This window comes from Hyla sarda, chromosome 2, assembly GCF_029499605.1.
Source record: "Hyla sarda isolate aHylSar1 chromosome 2, aHylSar1.hap1, whole genome shotgun sequence".
In the NCBI taxonomy this organism is placed as follows: Eukaryota; Metazoa; Chordata; class Amphibia; order Anura; family Hylidae; genus Hyla; species Hyla sarda.
In genome coordinates this window covers 486,992,430-487,013,975 of record NC_079190.1, presented here as the reverse complement: position 1 = coordinate 487,013,975, position 21,546 = coordinate 486,992,430, and the positions used below count along the sequence as shown (strand labels likewise).

General features: G+C 45.1%; 1 protein-coding gene across 6 annotated transcripts in view; it reads right to left on the bottom strand.

Moving 5' to 3' along the window:
* Nucleotides 1-473: 473 nt before the first annotated feature.
* ITSN1 (intersectin 1) overlaps nucleotides 474-21,546 on the bottom strand; it is a 193,420-nt gene continuing 172,347 nt past the window's right edge. For all 6 annotated transcript variants that reach the window (XM_056559559.1, XM_056559560.1, XM_056559563.1 and 3 more), the window contains 11 exons: nucleotides 20,708-20,829; nucleotides 19,536-19,642; nucleotides 16,341-16,524; nucleotides 15,671-15,769; nucleotides 14,487-14,654; nucleotides 13,669-13,881; nucleotides 11,342-11,463; nucleotides 9,793-9,875; nucleotides 7,038-7,121; nucleotides 6,628-6,801; nucleotides 474-1,506 (listed from right to left, as the gene is read on the bottom strand). In XM_056559559.1, coding sequence (XP_056415534.1) covers nucleotides 1,358-1,506; nucleotides 6,628-6,801; nucleotides 7,038-7,121; nucleotides 9,793-9,875; nucleotides 11,342-11,463; nucleotides 13,669-13,881; nucleotides 14,487-14,654; nucleotides 15,671-15,769; nucleotides 16,341-16,524; nucleotides 19,536-19,642; nucleotides 20,708-20,829 — 1,505 coding nt within the window. In that variant the 3' untranslated portion in view covers nucleotides 474-1,357. The remainder of the gene's footprint in view (nucleotides 1,507-6,627; nucleotides 6,802-7,037; nucleotides 7,122-9,792; nucleotides 9,876-11,341; nucleotides 11,464-13,668; nucleotides 13,882-14,486; nucleotides 14,655-15,670; nucleotides 15,770-16,340; nucleotides 16,525-19,535; nucleotides 19,643-20,707; nucleotides 20,830-21,546) is intronic.

Sequence of the window (21,546 nt, the reverse complement as noted above, 5' to 3'; positions counted from 1 at the left end):
TATACATACCTCAGGAGCCTGTATACTGTGTGAAGCATCCAGCTGAAAAAGACTATATTTGGGGGCGTGGCATCGTCAATCATCTTCCCTATGAATCCTTTTCATCCGGATGCCAGGCACTGTATTTTCCGCACCTAGAAGCAGCGGTGACTTCAGAAAACCTCAATGTGCTCGGAAACCTCTAAATATGGCGCCTTTACCATCAAGGACTTTGTATCGTATCACAATGTATCGTATCACAACCGTATCAAAACCTGGTTTTAGCAGTGGAATCGAGAGGATGACGAAAGATTACATCTGATTGGCTACTAACAAAAATTGACCCAGGTTGAAGTAAATGGCGGGGTTTCCCTTAGCGTGCATCCTAAATTGCAACCTTTTGCGTGCTTTCACTGCTAGGACGTCCATCTTCTGCAAAGGCGGCGGACCCCTTTATAGCGCAATTCATACATCCTACAACAACCACTGATGGATATGTATACATATATATATATATTAGCTGTGTCCTGCCACTGGCTAATGTGCAATGAACAAAGTAATCAATCTAGTGATAGGTGGCGCTATCATCCATGGAAATGTGAACGAAATGTGAACGGTTAATCTACTAAAATCTAAAAATAAAATAGAAAAATAGCAAAAAATCTGATGCATCAGTTCCGGGCCTTGGTGCATTTTGGTCATAGATCAGTATTTCCCAACCAGTGTGCTTCCAGCTGTTGCAAAACTACAACTTCCAGCATGCCCGGACAGCCGAAGGCTGTCCGGGCATGCTGGAAGTTGTAGTTTTGCAACAGCTAGAGGTCCAGAGTTTGGAGATCACTGCTTTATGCAGTCGGGATCCCCAAAACCAGCATTGAGGGTCCAAACTATAACATGTAAGAACATGTTTGGCTAGGTTCTCTTCTGTCTAGTTTTCTAATGCTGCTCCTCGTGGGCGGGGCAACATACAGCTGGAGGCACACTGGTTAGCAAAAAAAACACTGTCATAGGTGCTCCAAACTATAGCAGTAGTGACACTACCAATCCCAGCCTGTCTCCGTAGCTGCTGGTGGGCCTCGCTGGGGTTTGTAGTTCGGCACCAGCAGACGCCCCATCCGGGCTCTACTTTTTTCTCCAGGGAATGTACAGCGTTCCTTTCGAGCGGAGTGTTCATCACAGCAAAGGTCGTCGGTGTTCAGAAAAAGGAAAGAAACGACATCCTAAAATCTAAAACGAAGTCCCCCACATATAAAACACAGACATTTTCTTAGAAAATGGTCGTTTCCAATTAAAAATCGGTGATGTTAAGATTCCGGGATTTTGGCGACGATGTACCATCGTGAAAGGCTGGCTGGGGAGGCGGAGGAGGACACGCCCCCTAGGTTTCATCGAATAGCTGTAAATCCAGCCGCACTACTATCTCCCCCGTGGGGACCTCGTGTAGGAGCAGACATTTGGTGACGGGGCCCTTGGAGCCTTGGTCTTTCTTTATGTCCGCCACCCGGATTTCTGTTCTCCCCAGAAAATCTGCAACGGCAGAGAATACATGTTACAATGATTTCTGACTCATATTTTCCCGTTAATACTTTTTCCTAAACACTTTCCACACTCACTGGCCACTTTATTAGGTAAGACTGTCCAATAGCTTGTTTACACAAATAGCTGATCCAGTGATCGGCCATCCTCTCGGCCCCAGGACCATTCTCCCGGCCCCAGGACCATCTTCCCGGTCCCAGAATCATCTTCCCGGCCCCTGGACCATCCTCCCGGTCCCAGAATCATCTTCCCAGCCCCCGGACCATCCTCCCATCCCCAGGACCATCCTTCCGGTCCCAGAATCATCTTCCCAGCCCCCGGACCATCCTCCCGTCCCCAGGACCATCCTCCCGTCCCCAGGACCATCTTCTTGGCCCCCTGCAGAAGGACACTGAAAAACAGCTCAGCTTAATTAAGGTAATGCACCCTCTTCCCTCTGTCACCCCTGTCCACCCCTCTTTGTCACTCCTCTACCCCCTTTCACCCTTGTCCACTTTCCTGTCAGTCATCCATGTTCACCACCCCTCTGACCGCCCCCAATCTACCCCCCCTATCACCAATGTCCAACCCCCACTATTCGACCCTCTGTCACCCCTGTCCACCCCTCTGTTATCTCCTTGTCATTCCTGTCCACCCCTCTTCCCCGTCACCCATGTACACTCTTCTACACCCATCTGTCACCCCTATGCCCCCGTCACCCATGTACACTCTTCCACACCCCTCTGTCACCCATGTACACCCCTCAACACCCGTGTCACCCATCTACACCCCTAACACCCCTGTTAACCATATACGCCCCCCTGTCACCCATGTACACTCTTCTACACCCATCTATCACCCATGTACACTCCTCTACAGCCCCAACACCTCTGTCACCAATGTACACCCCTCTGTCACCCCCTACACCCCCGTCACCCATTTACACTCTTCTACAACCATCTGTCCCCCATGTACACTCCTCTACTCCCCTCTGTCACACTCTACACCCCTCTGTCACCCATGTACACTCCTCTGTCACCCATCTATCACCCATGTACACCCCTCTACACCCCGCTGTCACCCATGTACACTCCTCTACACCCCTCTGTCACCCATGTACACCCCTCTGTCACCCATGTACACTCCTCTACACCCTCTGTCACCCATGTACACTCCTCTACACCCCGCTGTCACCCATGTACACCCCTCTGTCACCCATGTACACTACTCTACACCCTCTGTCACCCATGTACACCCCTCTGTCACCCATGTACACTCCTCTACACCTCTCTGTCACCCATGTACACTCCTCTACACCCCTCTGTCACCCATGTACACCCCTCTGTCACCCATGTACACTCCTCTACACCCTCTGTCACCCATGTACACTCCTCTACACCCCGCTGTCACCCATGTACACTCCTCTACACCCCTCTGTCACCCATGTACACTCCTCTACACCCTCTGTCACCCATGTACACCCCTCTGTCACCCATGTACACTCCTCTACACCCCTCTGTCACCTGTGTACACTCCTCTACACCTCTCTGTCACCCATGTACACTCCTCTACACCCCTCTGTCACCCATGTACACCCCTCTGTCACCCATGTACACTCCTCTACACCCCTCTGTCACCTGTGTACACTCCTCTACACCTCTCTGTCACCCATGTACACTCCTCTACACCCTCTGTCACCCATGTACACTCCTCTACACCCCTCTGTCACCTGTGTACACTCCTCTACACACCTCTGTCACCCATGTACACTCCTCTACACACCTGTCACCCATGTACACGTTTCTGCACCCCTCTGTTACCCCTTTACACCTATACGCCCCTGTATTCCTCTTCACTTGTAAAATTGGAATCTGGAGGCTGATGCAGGAAAAGTGCGGAGGTTTGTTTTGCAGGTTTAAAGGTGAAGAATTGTGGCTGGAAGAAATCGTTATGATGACCCGGAGAAGAGAAGGGAACAACTCTGATTTTAGAAGACGTCACATGTGAGTTGCTGTATAAATTGATGTTGTGCATTGCGCCTGTTATGCCCCCCCCCCCCACCTCCTTTTTTTTTTTCTCATCAAATTTGGTAGGGGTACCCCCGCAGAATTTTTTTTTCCGAGGGGTTCCCCGAGCCGAAAAAGGTTGGTAACCACTGAGCTGATCAGTCAATCACATGGCAGCAACTCAAAAGCAATGCATTTAGGCATGTAGATGTGGTCAAGAAAACCGAGCATCAGCATGGGGAAGAAAGGGGATTTAAGTGACTTTGAATGTTGCATGGTTGTTGGTGCCAGATAGGCCGGTTTGAGTATTTTAGAAACTGATGGGATTTTTATCTCTAACCATCTCCAGGGTTCACAGAGAATGGTCAAAAAAAGAGAAAATATTCAGTGAGCGGCTGTTGTGTGGAAGAAAATGCCAGACTGAGGAGAATGGGCAGACTGGTTCGAGATGACAGCAAGGCAACAGTCACTCAAATAATCACTGGTTACAACCAAGGTATGCAGAATACCATCTTTAACTGCACAACCTGGAAACAGATGGGCTACAGCAGCAGAAGGCCACACAGGATGCCCCTCCTGTCAGCTAAGAACAGGAAACCGAGGCTACAATTCACACAGGCACCAAAACTATACAATGGGAGACTGGAAGAACCTTGTCTGGTCTGATAAGTCTCGATTCCATCTGTGACATTCCGGTGGAATAGTCAGAATTTGGTGTAAACAAAATAAATGCGCTGAGTTGCTGCCATGTGATTGGCTGTTTAGCTATTTGTGTTAACAAGCAATAACATAGGTGTACCTAATAAAGTGGCTGCTGATAGATCTATTACTGTTTATTGTTCTATAGCATTCTTAATACATTATATCAATGTTTTCCAACCAGGGTGCCTCCAGTTGTTGCAAAACTTCAACTCCCAGCATGGCCGGACAGCCAACGGCTGTCCGGGTATGCTGGGAGTTGTAGTTTTGCAACACTGGTTGGGAAACACTGCATTATAGGATGCAATGGGTATAGATCCTACAGCTGAATTGCTGCAAAATGTCTGAATATACCAATGTATCCAATGAGAATATCACTAAATTCATATACTGTACTTATCACGCAATTTACACTCCATAGGCCGCCCCGCGTATTCAAAGGGTTAATGACTTCAAGTTGCCGGCTTACTGACATTTACCATGGTGCGACAGCTTCACTGTAAGTGCGCTAATATTGTATGGAGCAAAATACTATTTTACACAGCAGCCGTAAAGCATCCACTGCTATAGTTCAGACCTTGCTAAGGTAAAGGGGCACTCCGCTGCCCCAGCATTCGGAACATTTTATTCTGAACGCTTGGAATGGGTGACTTCACGGCCACGCCCCTTGTGATGTCCCACCACGCCTCCTCAATGACAGTCTAAGGGAGGGGGTGTAACGGCCACCACATCCCCTCCCATAGACTTTCATGGAGGGGGCGTGGTGGGACATCACGAGGGGGCGTGGCCATGTCATTAAAGAGGTACTCCAGTGGATTTTTTAAAATCAACTGGTGCCAGAAAGTTAAACAGATTAGTAAATTACTTCTATTAAAAAATCTTAATCTTTCCAGTACTTATTAGCTGCTGAATACTACAGAGGAAATTCTTTTCTTTTTGGAACACAGTGCTCTCTGCTGACATCACGAGCACAGTGCTCTCTGCTGACACCTCTGTCCATTTTAGGAACTGTGCAGAGCAGCATATATTTGCTATGGGGATTTTCTCCTACTCTGGACAGTTCTTAAAATAGACAGAGATGTCAGCAGAGAGCACTGTGCTCGTGATGTCAGCAGAGAGCTCTGTGTTCCAAAAAGAAAATAATTTCCTCTGTAGTATTCAGCAGCTAATAAGTACTGGAAGGATTAAGATTTTTTAATAGAAGTAATTTACTAATCTGTTTAACTTTCTGGCACCAGTTGATTTAAAAATTTTATTTTCCACTGGAGTACCTCTTTAATGACATGGCCACGCCCCCTCGTGATGTCCCACCACACCCCCTCCATGAAAGTCTATGGGAGGGGATGTGGTGGCCGTTACACCCCCTCCCTTAGCCTGTAATTGAGGAGGCGTGGTGGGACATCACGAGGGGCGTGGCCGTGAAGTCACCCACTCCAAGCGTTCAGAATAAAATGTTCCGAATGCTGGGGCAGCGGAGTGCCCCTTTACCTTAGCAAGGTCTGAACTATAGCAGTGGATGCTTTACGGCTGCTGTGTAAAATAGTATTTTTGGAACACAGTGCTCTCTGCTGACATCACGAGCACAGTGCTCTCTGCTGACATCTCTGTCCATTTTAGGAACTGTCCAGAGCAGCATATGTTTTCTATGGGGATTTTCTCCTACTCTGGACAGTTCTTAAAATAGACAGAGATGTCAGCAGAGAGCACTGTGCTCGTGATGTCAGCAGAGAGCTCTGTGTTCCAAAAAGAAAAGAATTTCCTCTGTAGTATTCAGCAGCTAATAAGTACTGGAAGGTTTAAGATTTTTTAATAGAAGTCATTTACAAATCTTTTTAACTTTCTGGCACCAGTTGATAAAAAATAAATAAAAAAAAGTTTTCCACCGGAGTACCCCTTTAAGACCCTGCCACCCACATTCTAAATGAACGCCAGGTGCTGTACAGAGATTGCGGAGGTCCTAGTGGCGGCACCCCCGCGATCAGACATCTTATCCCCTATCCTTTATATAGGTGTATAGGTGATAAGATGTCTAGGTGCGGAGTACCCCTTTAATGGAACTGACGGAGACAGCAGAGTACAGCCACTGACTGCTTCCATCCGACCCATAGACGTTAAATGGAGTGGCATGGTGCTTACTCGACTACTGACTAGTCTGGGGTCATGCAGTGAGGAGCCCTATTCTAGTGATCACTTGGCACCCCCCCCCCCCCCCCAAGCGATCAGACATTTATCACGGATCCTGTAGATCAGGCGCAGACAACCTTCGGGACTGCAGATGTTCTGGACTACATCTCCCATGATGCTTTGGCAGCATTCTGGCTGTAAGAGCATCATGGGGGATGTAGTCCAAAAAAAAAAAAATCTGCAGTGCCGAAGGTTGTCTATGCCTGCCGTAGATTCGTACGCTGCCCTATCGCGGAGTACTGACCGTCTGGAGAAAACTGATCCCTCTCAAACACAGTGATGCAGAGGACGTCCTGCTCCAGGTCCTTGATGAAGAACTGACAGTTCGAGTTCCACTTGGGGTTCAGGGTGTCCTGTATGGTCTTCGTGATGTGACACTGGGAGCCCATCGTGATCTCGCAGTACGGATTACTCTTCCCTGCGTAGAATGAGAGATAGGATAAGAATACACGACTCAGACGTCACACAATAAAGAAGTGTTTTCCAACCAGGGTGCCTCCAGCTGTTGCAAAACTACAACTCCCTGCATGCCCAGACAGCCTTTGGCTGTCTGGGCATGCAGGGAGTTGTAGTTTTGCAACAGCTGGAGGCACCCTGGTTGGGAGACACACAACTTTTCACCACCCTGATGGGAGAAGAACATTTCGCACTCACCGTGAGATCTGCAGGGTTTCAGTTCGATGCCTTCCACAATATTCACCATCAGTCGACCGATTCCTGTTGCCCTTTGAGAACGCACTGAAAATCAAGTAAGAGAACAAATGTATCCGGCCTCATCTACTGCTATACATTCTAAGGAGAAAAAAACTCATTTGAATCTTAGGAATTGGCCCTGGATTCATTTAGGGCCCAATCACAAGGTAGAATTTTCTCTACCTTAAAGGGGTACTCCGGTGGAAAACTTTTTTTTTAAATCAACTGTTTTTTTTTTGTAAATGACTTCTATTAAAAAATCTTAATCCTTCCAGTACTTAGTAGCCGCTGAATACTACAGAGGAAATTTTTTTCTTTTTGGAGCACAGAGCTCTCTGCTGACATCATGAGCACAGTGCTCTCTGCTGACATCTCTGTCCGTCTTAAGAACTGTCCAGAGTAGGAGAAAATCCCCATAGCAAACATATGCTGCTCTGGACAGTTCCTAAAATGGACAGAGATGTCAGCAGAGAGCACTGTGGTCGTGATATCAACAGAGAGCTCTGTGTTCAAAAAAGAAATAATTTCCTATGTAGTATTCAGCAGCAAATAAGTACTGGAAGGTTTAAGACTTTTTAATAGAAGTCATTTACAAATCTGTTTAACTTTCTGGCACCAGTTGATTTAAAAAAAAAAAAAAAAAATAAAAAAAAAAGTTTCCCACCGGACATGTAAAAACCATGTTCCCACGGCAAAATGTTTGAAGAATGCCCCCTGGGAAAATCTCTGGTGGGCATGTCGCAAACAGTGGGCGCTGGCAGAATATGGCGAAATGGAAAATTGCGTCGTTCCATAGGCCGCAATGCATTTCTGCGTGGATTTCACAGAAATAATTGACATATGAATTCTTTCTGTGAAGGCCGGAATCGGCTTTTCCTCAGCAGATGTTTTTTTTTTTTCCGCAGCGGAAATTTCACCATGTGCACAGTGCAGCCGAATAAAAAGAATGGGAGTCCGAGCAGAAGTTTTCAGCTTTATTCCGCTCGGAAATTCTGCCGCGTAAACATATGTGTGTGAATATGTGGCATTTCTACGTGGAATCCTTGTGGAATCAAAGCCCCATTTATGTCAATGAAAAGGATTATTTTCTGCTTCAAGAATAAGGGCCCATACATGCTAAGGAAATTCTGCTTTTAGCAGGTGCTTAATTGGCGTCCCATTGACCGCACGGCAGTTTTAAAGGGGTACTCCAGTGGAAAACTTTTTTAAATCAACTGGTGCCAGAAAGTTAAACAGATTTGTAAATTACTTCTATTAAAAAAATCTTAATCCTTCCAGTACTTATTCGCTGCTGAATACTACAGAGGAAATTCTTTTCTTTTTGGAACACAGAGCTCTCTGCTGACATCACAAGCGCAGTGCTCTCTGCTGACATCTCTGTCCATTTTAGGAACTGTCCAGAGCAGCATATGTTTGCTATGTGGATTTTCTCCTGCTCTGGACAGTTCTTAAAATGGACAGGGATGTCAGCAGAGAGCTCTGTGCTCGTGATTCAGCAGAGAGCTCTGTGTTTCAAAAAGAAAAGGATTTCCTCTGTAGTATTCAGCAGCTAATAAGTACTGGAAGGATTAAGATTTTTTAATAGAAGTAATTTACAGATCTGTTTAACTTTCTGGTACCAGTTGATTAAAAAAAAAAAAAAAGTTTTCCACTGGAGTACCCCTTTAAGTGGAATTCCGCCGAAAGAATGAATATGCTTATTCTTTCGGTGTAATTGAGAGCCACCTCGAAAGTTCCGTAACAGAACTTCAGTAGTGTGCACAGTGCAGCAGAATTCAATTGAGATGTGGCAAGCGGAATTCCACTCTAAGTCTAAGCCAAATTTACATAGTGTGCATGAGGCCTTAAAGGGGTACTCCACACCTAGACATCTGAGGATAGGGAAATAAGATGTCTGATCGCGGGGGTCCCACCGCTGGGGACCCTCGCGATCTCAGCTGCAGCACCCCAGACATCCGGTGCACAGAGCAAACTTTGCTCTGTGCCGGATGACTGGCGATACGGGGCAGAGCCTTGTGATGTCACGGTCACGCCCTCTCGTGACATCACGGCCACGCCCCCTCAATGCAAGTCTATGGGAGCGGGCGTGATGGCCGTCATGCCCCCCTCCCATAGACTTGTATGGAGGAGGCATGGCCATGATGTCACGAGCGGCAGGACCCCCGTGATCATATATCTTGGGATAAGATGTCTAGGGGTGGAGTTCCCCTTTAAGTCATTTCAATTTCCCTGTGTTTCGATTCCCCAGAGAAGTCTTGAGTGTCACGATCAAACCTCTCGTTCTAGACTTAGAAACCTGAACATGTTTTACACAACTGAATAAATCGAAGACCAGTTTATTAGATTCCATTGTAGAATTGCTGATCTCTAGCGATCAGCGTAAAATATAAATGCAGGCAGCGTTTTCCCAACATCCTAGATAAGTCTATGCTGCATTTCCCTAAACACCTATTTTATCTTATGCAAATCTGTAAAAATCTCACTAGTCTGCTGACACTATTGGGGGCCAGAGTGGTATGCAGAACGCCCCCTATTGGAAGCCATGGGAAGATGAGATTTTTAAAAGCATGAGAGGAACGATGGACTTTACTATAGATAGGGCTACATGCGGAGAGCCTCCATCTCACATGGATGTCATAACAGTATTTGTCATTCAGTATCTACACGGCAGATTCCAAGGGACGTCTTGTATTTAGTTATAACGTAGACACCTTACCTAAATATGCCTTCTCCCTCTTCTTCTTCTCGGTTTCTATGTACAACTCTGACGCTGCTTTAATTTTCTGCACCCACGCCGTCCTAAAGGAAACAAAATCATCAGCCATCACCCTCCGTACAATGAACAGGTGATTACACAACTTAAAGGGGTATTCCAGGAAAAAACATTTTTTTTTATATCAACTGGCTCCAGAAAGTTAAACAGATTTGTAAATTACTTCTATTAAAAAATCTTAATCCTTTTAATAATTATAAGCTGCTGAAGTTGAGTTGTTGTTTTCTGTCTGGCAACAGTGCTCTCTGCTGACATCTCTGCTTGTCTCGGGAACTGCACAGAGTAGAAGAGGTTTGCTATGGGGATTTGCTTCTAAGCTGGGCGGTTCCCGAGACAGGTGTCATCAGAGAGCACTTAAACAGAAAAGAACAACTCAACTTCAGCAGCTCATAAGTACTGAAAGGATTAAGATTTTTTTTATAGAAGTAATTTACAAATCTGTTTAACTTTCTGGAGCCAGTTGATATATAAAAAAAAGTTTTTTCCTGGATAACCCCTTTAACTCTTCCATGACTGGCATTGCTTTTGGACCGGATACTTTTTCCAATACTGTATATTAGCTTTTTTTTTTTTTTTTCTCAGTGGAAAATTTTGTGTCATATTTTATTTTACACCTGCATTTTTGGCCGTAAAAATTGCATTACGGCAGAAAAGAAGGGTGTAAAATAAGAGATGCCACTAAATCTTACACTGTGTGAACATAGCCTTTTTCTATTGCAAATGCTTTTTTATTTTTGGTACTGGTCTTATATGGAAAAACTGTTAGATAGAGAAAAAAACTAAAAATTTTCATATTCTATTTAACTCAGGAAACATTCATTTTTTTCATTAAGCCATAACTTAAAGGGGTACTCCGGTGGAAAACTTTTTTGTTAAATGAACTGGTGCCAGAAAGTTAAACAGATTTGTAAATTACTTCTATTAAAAAATCTTTACACTTCCAGTACTTTTTAGCAGCTGTTTGCTACAGAGAAAAATCTTTATTTTTTTTATTTCTTTTTTGTCTTGTCCACAGTGCTCTCTGCTGACACCTGATGCCCGTATCAGGAACTGTCCAGAGCAGGAGAAAATCCTCATAGCAAACCTATTCTGCTCTGGACAGTTCCTGACATGGACAGAGATGTCAGCAGAGAGCACTGTGGACAAGACAAAAAAGAAATAAAAAAAAAAGAATTCCCTCTGTAGCATACAGCTGCTAAAAAGTACTAAAAGGATTAAGATTTTTTAATAGAAGTAATTTACAAATCTGTTTAACTTTCTGGCAACAGTTCATAAAAAAAAAAAAAAAAGTTTTCCACCCGAGTACCCCTTTAATTTTCTCCAAACCCTTTGAAAGGTATGCCCACCCAAGGCACCTGTGATAGAGGAACGGCTTTCTGTACAATGTTATTATCACTGTATAATGGACTGCCATTATTATCCTCATCATACAGAGTCTTGTGTAATGATATACCCAGGAGTCCCGCGCTCCACATTCACAGAATTGTCTTACCTCTCATTTATACTCTCTGCGCGGAGGGTGTAAACGCGATCAATGTGAGAGATGTGGAAGATTGGTTCATCCCCTGAGGGGTCTGTGGGCAGCTTCACCAGGACTTCATTTAGGAATATTGGCTGCAGGGGAATGTGACATTAGAAGCCAATGTGAACAGTCTTTACAGAAGCTCTCCGCCTAAACATCTCGTTAAGAAAATCGGATTAATAACACAGAGATAGGGAATGACTCCATGACTGGGAAAAGTGCTTGTAGATCAAAACCCTTTGCAGATGGCGCTGCGGCTCCTTCAGAATGATGAAGAGTAGACCAAAGCTTGGTTTAAGGTTCACAGTGGAACCATTTTTATTCAGTTTTTAAAATAAAAAAACATGCGATGACGCGTTTCCTTGCTGAGGAAGGGCGGGATCCTCCCGAAACGCGTCATCGCATGTTTTTTATTTTAAAAACTCAATAAAAATGTGAACCTTAAACCAAGCTTTGGTCTACTCTTCATCATTCTGAAGGAGCCGCAGCGCCATCTGCAAAGGGTATTTTTCAAGCTTCTCCGCAATCTATCAAGGACAGTGCCACTGATTCCTGCTACCCAGAAGGCCTGGCAGCGACTCCGCATCTTCAGTAGCCCATTATCACTGGGGTTATATGCCTGTACTACGGGCAACTGCACCACTCTTCTACTGCGCAGGTTTTGATAAATCTCCCCCATTATGTTCAATGGGAATCCGCTGACCCATTTACACAGCAGAATTTCCGCTGCAGAAATTCAATTTTCCGCAAAATATAAAGACCTGTCTTGAAAGGAAAAGTCTCATGTCCGATCAGTAAAGAAAAACTTACCCCCTTTCTACAGGATAGGGGATAAGTTTTAGATCGAGGGGGGTCCGAGTGTCGTGGTCCCCTGCAATTGTCTGTATGGAGCCCCGGCTCTCCCACAGAGTGGCGCGTCATGACCCCCGTTTGGTGGCACGTGTGACCCCCATTTGGCTATCTTTGGCTCTCCCTTAGATATGGAGGGGGCGTGGCAGCCCCTGTTTCGGGCAGGGGTCATGACGTGCCACTCTGTGGGGGAACCGGGGCTCCATACAGACGGTCGCGGGGGGCCACAGCGCTCGGACCGCCCGTGATCTATAACTTTTTCTGTCCTGAGCGGGCATGAGACGACTTCTCTAAATTTGGCGGAAATGCAGGTGGAATCCCACTGAACTCAAAAGGGCTTCGATTTTCAGTGGAATTCTGTGTTTTAAGCACAAAAAAATTCCACCACTACAGTGTCCATTTTGGGACATAGTCAGTCTTCAGCCATAACTCCGTCCCACGTCAGCGAAACGGCATCCCGCCTCCTCCCTCAGACCAATGTCCGTCAGTCATCAGCCGCAACTCCATCCCCCGTCGGGCAAAACAGCGTCCCTCCTCCTCCCTCACACCAATCACCGTCATCCATCAGCCACAACTCCCTCCTCCCTCATCCGAAACACCCTCGTCCAAAACTCTGTCATCCTTCAGACAAAACTTCCTGCCAATTAGCAGAGCCAATGCTGCACAGCATGTATAGTAGAGTCGAAACTGTGAAACTTGCACTACAGACACTACAAGTGCTACAGAGTCTGTACAGCAGAGCTGACACTGAACAGCATGTATAGCAGAGAGCTGACACTGATCCGACTCTGCTACACGGCAGGAAGTTTTTCATCTGAGGGATGACGGAGTTTCGGATGACGGAGAAGGGAGTTGTGGCTGATGACTGACTGGAGATTGGTCTGAGGGAGGAGGCGGGACGCTGTTTTGCCTGACGCGGGACGGAGTTACGGCTGAGGAATGTTTTGCCTGACGCGGGACGGAGTTACGGCTGACGATGTTCTAAAATGGACGCCGTACACCACAATTCCGCTGCAATTTGCCAATACCATTCAGCAAGCTCAGCTCAGTTACCGTTCGATCATATCCTTAAGCTGAGCACCTGACTCACTTGTGACTGGTTACCATGGATACACTGCCGGACAGCCATGTATAGCCTATGGCTTTGTGACAGACATCTATGGAGACCCTTATATTGGAGGAATCTAAACTGTTCAGTCTGGACACCAGGCGAGGGCCTAGCTGCCCCTATAGACATTAGATTTTTAGCGGGAACCAAGGCCAAACACCTAAAAACTAAGGCCGCCTCCACTCGTGAGATTCCAGATGATCGGACGGTCCATGCTGGATTTTTACGTGTCAGACTATTGTAATTTACACGTAGTTATGCCAAATTATGGGCGGATGTTCCTTGGCGTTGTCTATGTTACCTCAGTACAAAGACCTTCTGCTTCTTATTCCTCACTCACCGTCTTGTACATCTTGTACTGGAGGTTGGACTTGGGGCTGAAGACTTTGTCGGTCCCGGAGGATCCCAGCGGTTTTATGACTTGGGTCAGCAGCAGGAAGTCATTGAAAAGAAACCCATATAACTCCTTGTTACTCTTCGCCTTGTAGAGTTTCCCGCTGTGCAAGAACTTGCGGGGTCCCAAGCAGTTGGTTACCGAGTTGAACACTAGTTGCTATGAGGGAAAACAAAATGGCAGCCATAAGTCCATGGTTAGTGAATGGTCAATGAGGTATACATAAGTGTATGAGATTAAATGATCTATACCAGTGGTCTCCAAACTGTGCACCTCCAGATGTTGCAAAACTACAACTACCAGCATGCCCGGACAGCCAACGGCTGTCCGGGCATGCTGGGAGTTGTAGTTTTGCAACATCTGGAGGTGCACAGTTTGGAGACCACTGGTATATATATACACATATACTCAGGTATCTATACCTCAGACAAACCCTCTCCAACGGCTGTCCGGGCATGCTGGGAGTTGTAGTTTTGCAACATCTGGAGGTGCACAGTTTGGAGACCACTGGTATATATATATATATATATATATATATATACACATATACCCAGGTATCTATACCTCAGACAAACCCTCTCCAACGGCTGTCCGGGCATGCTGGGAGTTGTAGTTTTGCAACATCTGGAGGTGCACAGTTTGGAGATCACTGGTATATCTATCTATCTCTATCACTATATATATATGTATATATATATATATATATATATATATATATATATATATATATATATATCTACACACATATACCCAGGTATCTTTACCTCAGACAAACCCTCGCACTGCACGTGTGCCTGAATCCACTCCAGACGGTCGGAGTTTTCCTTCTCGCGGACGCCCTCGTTGACCTGAGAACACAGCTCCTCGGCTTTCTCCAGAGCGTGCTTTAAGTGGCTGTGATCCGGGTGATTTTCGGGGGTATTTTCTATAATCTAAATATCATTAGTGGGAAAAAGTTAAAAAAAAAAGAAAAAAGAAGAAAAGTGTTAAATCGAATTAAATAAGTTATCTATGAAGCAGAGGAAATAAGCCGCTGCCAGAGGAGTCTGAGCAGTGACTTTTTTTTTATCCTTATCTCCTCATTAAACACACATCGGGAGAGATAGCTGTTGGAGAAATGAGCAATACATATCTAATGTGTATGTCCTGCCTTGGTTCTTCTTCTAAGACCAGTTGCTAGGGACACAATGCTTAGCAACCTGAGTTTAATGAACACTGTCGTGAAAAAAAACCTTTTGATATGTCGAGGAGATCACGAGGACAAGCCCGGTTTAGATTGTTCCCTCCCTGCCCTGTGTCACGTGACCTGCACAAGAACATAATGTAAGTCTATGGGGCCATCCAGGCCACGGATGTTCATGGTGATGTCATGTCACATGACTGCTGCGGCCAATCACAGCCTACTGTAGTGACTTTGCCATGTGCCACATGAAGTCATGATTGGTGGCTTTGGCCATGTGAGGCAACGTCTCCATACGTCAAATAACCTGTGCACTATGAAGGGGTTTTTGAGATTTTTGAGATTTGGACATGTCTAAGAAACCCATGTGCACTTTTTTCAGCAGGGGTCTGGGTGTTTGGACCTCCGCCGATCAGGAGAACGAGTCAGGAAAAGTCCACACTCAGTGCCTTCTCTCCTGGCTCTAGGTCAAGTGATGGAGTCACCATCTCAATGTAAGTCTATGGAGCGAGTCTCCATTATGTGACACACAGCAGGGAGAGGAGCGCAAGGAGGTTCTCCTGATCGTTAGAGGTCACTCAGAACCCCGCCGATCAAAACTTTTAAAAAAAAGTATTTTTTAAGTGACAGGTACACTTTAAATCAAAGGATCCACAACAGCCCATTTGTCAGAAGATGTACTAGCAGCCCTGTTACCCCAAAAGGGCCTATACAGTCCAAACCTGAATTGCATATAGATAACTGGATACCGTACTCCATGCTACTTACATTTTTGATGATAAGGGGATATCTTGTGACTCTTTGCATAGGTTTGAGAATGAAGCTGGACAGAGGCATTCCTTTACATCGAGGATCCATCGCTAATCTCTGAGGGGAGAGAAAGTTGTCTATGTGACCCATCACTAAAGCTAAATGATAGATAGATAGATAGATAGGTAGGTAGACCCATGGAGGGCCGTTGGCTGTCTGGGCATGCTGGGAGTTAAAGTTTTGCAACATCTGGAGGGCCACCAGTTTGAGAACCCTAATATAGATAGAAATATAGAAATGAGATAGATAGATAGATAGATATGAGATAGATAGATAAATATGAGATAGATAGATATGAGATAGATAGATAGATATGAGAGAGATAGATATGAGATAGATGGATATGAGATAGATATGAGATAGATATGAGATAAATAGATAGATATGAGATAGATAGATATGAGATAGATAGATAGATATGAGATAGAAAGAGAGATATGAGAGAGATAGATAGATATGAGATAGATAGATATGAGAGAGATAGATATGAGAGAGATAGATAGGAGATAGATAGATAGATAGATAGATAGACAGGGCACGAATGCCATGGCCCCTTTAAACAGCTCCTCTGTGGGGGTGCCAGACATCAGACCCCAGTAAACACATATATAACCACTGAGGTTCTCACTTTGACAAACTCCTTGAACTCAGGCACTTCATCAGTTTTCTGCTGAATGAGGGCAGCACCGTTAAGTTGGCAGCTACAGAAGCGGATGTAGGGCTGCATGTGCGGTAACTGGGCCGTCAAGATGTCACCAATCATCTTCACCGGCATCTTCTCACCAGACATCTTCTTACGAACACGTAACGCCCTAACATAACGGCAGAACAGGGAAGGTACATTTTTGAGAAGCGCTCCTTTCAACGACGAGTCGGATAAACAATACTACAAGCAAAGTGACCCCTCAATAAAGTGTTAGCGCAGCGCTCCTATTCAGGAATAGAAAAACAGAGCTGAGCTCTCCCTGGAAAAAACAGCACCACACCGGTCCTCAGGTTGTGTGTGGTATTACATCTCAGTTCCACTGAAGTGAATAGAGCCAAGTTGTAATACGACACACAACCTAAAGACAGGTGGGGTGCTGTTTTTTTGGAAGAATTTTGGGGAATTTATCAAAGCAGGTAGTGGTGTTTTTTTTAGCTTATCTCTGTCGCAAATAATCGTGCTACTTGTTGACGGATGCAGAGGCAAAGCAAATTTCTCATTGAACACTACGTAAGAAACTTTTTCCGATCTCACTTTGTAGTGTTACTGAATTTATCATAGCGACTTTCACCTGAAAAGTCGCATCACGCTTAATAATAGCGCACACGGAAGCAAACTTTTTCATTGCTTTCTGAAAGCTCTTACATAAGCATTTACAACTTTCAATGGCTGATCAAACATTGTCTACCTAAAAAACATACAGATCATGCAGTAGCACAGGGGTTTTAATTTTTGCAAGTTCTGGAGGACCACTTTTTGGAGATCTATGCGCAATGGTCTGTAAACATTTGCCCTCCATACGAGGCAAAACTACAAATTCCAGCATGCCCAGGCAGCAAATGGCAATCTGGTCATGCTTGGATTTGTAGTTTACCAAGACCTGGCAGACCACAGTTTTAAACCCGCTGCTCATTGTTCCTTCTGAGTGTTTTTGTTTTGACTTATGCTTCCCTCCAGGGTTAGACATATTAATAGAGAAGCTAAGGGCAATGCTTTAAAGGGGTACTCCGGCCCTAAGACATCTTATCCCATATCCAAAGGATAGGAGATAAGATGTCTGACCGCGGGGGTCCCACCGCTGTGGACCCCCGCAATCTTGCATTCCACCTCTTTGAGCTGCACGCCGCGCTGCCAGCTCACAAACTGTCGGGTGCCGACCATGGGGCCGGAGTATCGCGACGTCCCGACTCTGTGTGACGTCACCCCCCCGCCCCCGCTATGCAAGTCTATGGGAGGGGGCGTGACGGCCGTCACGCCCCCTCCCATAGACTTGCATAGCGAGGGCGGGGGGTAATGTCACATGGGGGTGCATAGCATGGGGTGAAGTCACACGGGGGTGGAGTCGTGACGTCACGATAATCCGACCCCGTGGTCGGCACCCGGCAGTTTGTGAGCTGGCAGCGCGGCGTGCAGCTCAAAGAGGTGCCGAATGCAAGATTGCGGGGGTCCCCAGTGGCGGGACCCCTGTGGTCAGACATCTTATCCCCTATCCTTTGGATAGGGGATAAGATGTCTTAGGGCCGTAGTACCGTAATCCTCTGTGGATTGTCATAAGAACTTGCTTTCCGAGGTGATTTTTCCAAGCTTTATTTTTGTGCGCAAAATTTATCAATCCCGTGCGAATGTTTGATAAATACGGAGCCCGAAAGCAAATTCAAAGCAAAAAATGAAAAAACACTTTCAACTAGCCTTACCAAAGAGAACAATGATAAATCCCCCTCAATGTCCTTTAATGATACAATTCTGACCACTATAAGGGGAAGATCGCTGTATAAAAGAAAATGCAAATACCACTGTAGTACATTGTGATGACTTGTACATTAGTAATATTCCAGCACTCCAAGAAGTCCATAAAATCACTGGCTTCATTTATTTTTTTAAAGGTAGAGTTGTACATATGTCACACATGGGTAAGAACTTGACGTGTTTCGGGAGAGGTTACCCCTTTGTCATGATGAGCGATTCTTATTCTTATAAAATTCTTATTCCTGTATGACATATGTACAACTCTGCTTTTAAAAGACTTCAATAAAGCCAGTGATTTTATGGACTTCATGGAGCGCTGGAATTTACTTTGCTTGCTCTATTAGATTGGATCCGAGCAGCTTCTGGAGATTACTGTTCATTTGGTTCTTTCTTGATTAGTAATATATCGTGACCATTGAGATATTTGCCGGTCTTACATACAGATTTGATTGTTGTCATTGATATCATATACACACATGATTTGCTCCTGCCGCTTGCTCTGGAGTTTCCATGGTAGCATCAACAGACTGACATCATGTCATGTGACTGCCACTCATATAAACGCACTAAATAAGAGTAAAGGTCACCTGACGGAATGACAGTTAATCTGTTTATACTACCATGGCAACCCCAGAGCAAGCACAAGATTCCCATTACTATAGTAGCTAGAGGAAAGAACAAAGCAAAGCAAATAATATAAAGGACTATTACCGTATATACATGATGAAAAAGCCCCCATTGGCTTATACTGCCCAAACCAGAAATCAATTATAATTAATAGTAAAAATGCTGATATTTTACGGGCATACCGGGAGGCCCCCTTCTCCGCTCCGGGCCAGCCCCGGACTCAACCAGGGTAGGGACAAAGCCACGCAGGGACGCCGTGCGCAGCAGGGATGCCCCTGACGTCACGTGTCCCTTTCCCGGCTGCCAGGTGACAGAGGGGCTGATTTTATTTTTGAAATTTACCAGTAGCTGCTGCATTTCCCACCCCTAGGCTTATACTCGAGTCAATACATTTTTCACAGTTTTTTTGGGGGGTAAAATTAGGTGCCTCGATTATATTCTTATAGCTTATAGTCGAGTATATACGGTAGTTAAAAATTCAATTTTGCGCATACATTAGTTATGATGTTATCAGACACCAATAAGCTTGGTATGAGCATGTATATGAGCAAGCGTAAGGAATAGACCAGTGTTTCACAACCAGGGTACCTCCAGCTGTTGCAAATCTACAACTCCCAGCATGCCCGGACAGCCTATGGCTGTCCGGGCATGCTGGGAGTTGTAGTTTTGCAACGGCTGGACGCGCCCTGGTTGGGAAACACTGGTATAGACACAACCCTTTTACCGAACTTGAATATCTCTTACTTCAGTAGCTTAATATTGCACATAATTAACTCCTTCCAGTTGACGAAAATCATCGCCACTTCTTTCTCCGTTAGTAGCTCGGACTCCAGTAATGGTTTCTGGAATGTCTGTGAGATAAAAATAAAATAATAAAAAAATGACATTAATATTTGATACTGCCATGTATATAGGTCATGGGTCATAGGCCCAGGCACACACATTGTTTTCAATGGGATTCTGCTGCTCAGTGCAGATCACAGAAGTCCCGTGGCAGAACTGGTTTCCGCCGGAAGAATGAACATGTTCATTCTTTCCGCGATATTTGCTCAGAAAAGTCTATTAGTCAATAAGACTTTGATTTGCGACACTTATTTCCACTGTAAAATCTTTGGGTAATAAGCTCCGATTCCTCCGGGCAGTGCGGATCTGCCAAGGAAGTTTAGCAAGGAAATTTCTTGCTGAATTTCCTCAATGTGAATGGGCCCTTACCGAGGAATTACCATTTACTGCCGTAAGGCCATGTTCACACAAGAAAAAGTCTGCTGCAGCAGAGTCCCACTGTTTTCAACGGGATTCTTCTGCACCGGATATTCCGCGCCGGAAACATCTGCTTTGGGAAATCACGATTCTGGCCTCAAAAAATTGACATGACAATCCACTCGGAAATGCATTGACGTCTATGGAGAAGGCACATTTCCAAGCGGTCCTATATTCTGCCGATGCCTGCTATTTGTGGAATGTCCGCCCGCGTTTCCAGGCATACATTCAGCAAATATTGCTCTGTTTGAACATGGCATGACTTGTCAGAAGTTGTGATTGGTGGGGGTCCGACTGCTTAGACCTCCACCGATTGTAGAAAAAAGGTCCACAATTGCCGCGTCCCTTCATTTCCACTCAGCTTTCCATAGAAAGTCGAGCGGGTGGTGTATTGATCCGATGAGAGACTTCTGAGGGAACCAAAGCAGGAGATAAGGGACCCGGCTCTCGAGGGAGCACTTGGGTCCCCTTGTTCTAGCAATCGGTGGAGTGTCAGAAGTCGGACCCCCAATGATCACAACTGTCTATAAAATTACCATGTAGGTGTACTAGTATACATGCAGCAAAACTACCCAAAATATTGGTCTTCTAGAACAGTGGTCTCCAAACTGTGGACCTCCAGATGTTGCTGGCCCACTTTAACCTGACGAACTCACCTCTGTGACCAGCTGGAGATCATTCACGTAGTTCTCTTCAGTCACTATGAGCTCATGGATATAGCCCTGTCTCTTCCTTTCTACTGGACTCAGCATATCTAGGAGATGTAAATCTGCACACCCTAAAAGGCAAATAGAAAAAGAAGAAAAGACTCAACCGTGTGTTCCCCGTGGTGTCCTATAGGCCATGTCTGCAGGTTGGCAAGGACATGGTTAAAAGGCATAGAGAAACACATCGTCGAAGGTTGTACCAGAAATCAAGAGTTGTACACAGAAAACAAAGGTGTTGTAGAGAATTAGAAAAACATGGCTGGTTTTCGTTCCAAAGACAGCGACACTCATGTCTACAGGTTGCTTGTGGTATTGCATCTTAGAGTCATTTGACCGAGCTGCAATACCAGACACAACGCTTGGACCACCATAGTGCTGTTTATGGAAGAAAGGAGACAATTTTTTGTCTAGTGAATTTATGATTCATTAGAAAAGAGTAAAGAGGATTACTTTAATACTTAAAGGGGTGCTCCACTGGAAAAAACATTTTTTAAATCACCTGGTACCAGAAAGTTAAACAGATTTGTAAATTACTTCTATTTAAAAATCTTAATCCTTCCAGTATTTATCAGCTGCTGTATATTACACAGGAAGTTCTTTTCTTTTTGAATTTCCTTTCTTACTGACCACAGTGCTCTCTGCTGACACCTCTGTCCATTTTAGGAACTGTCCAGAGTAGAAGCAAATTGCCATAGCAAACTTATCCTGCTCTGGACAGTTCCTGACATGGACAGAGGTGTCAGCAGAGAGCACTGTGGTCAGACAAAAAGACATTTCAAGAAGAAAAG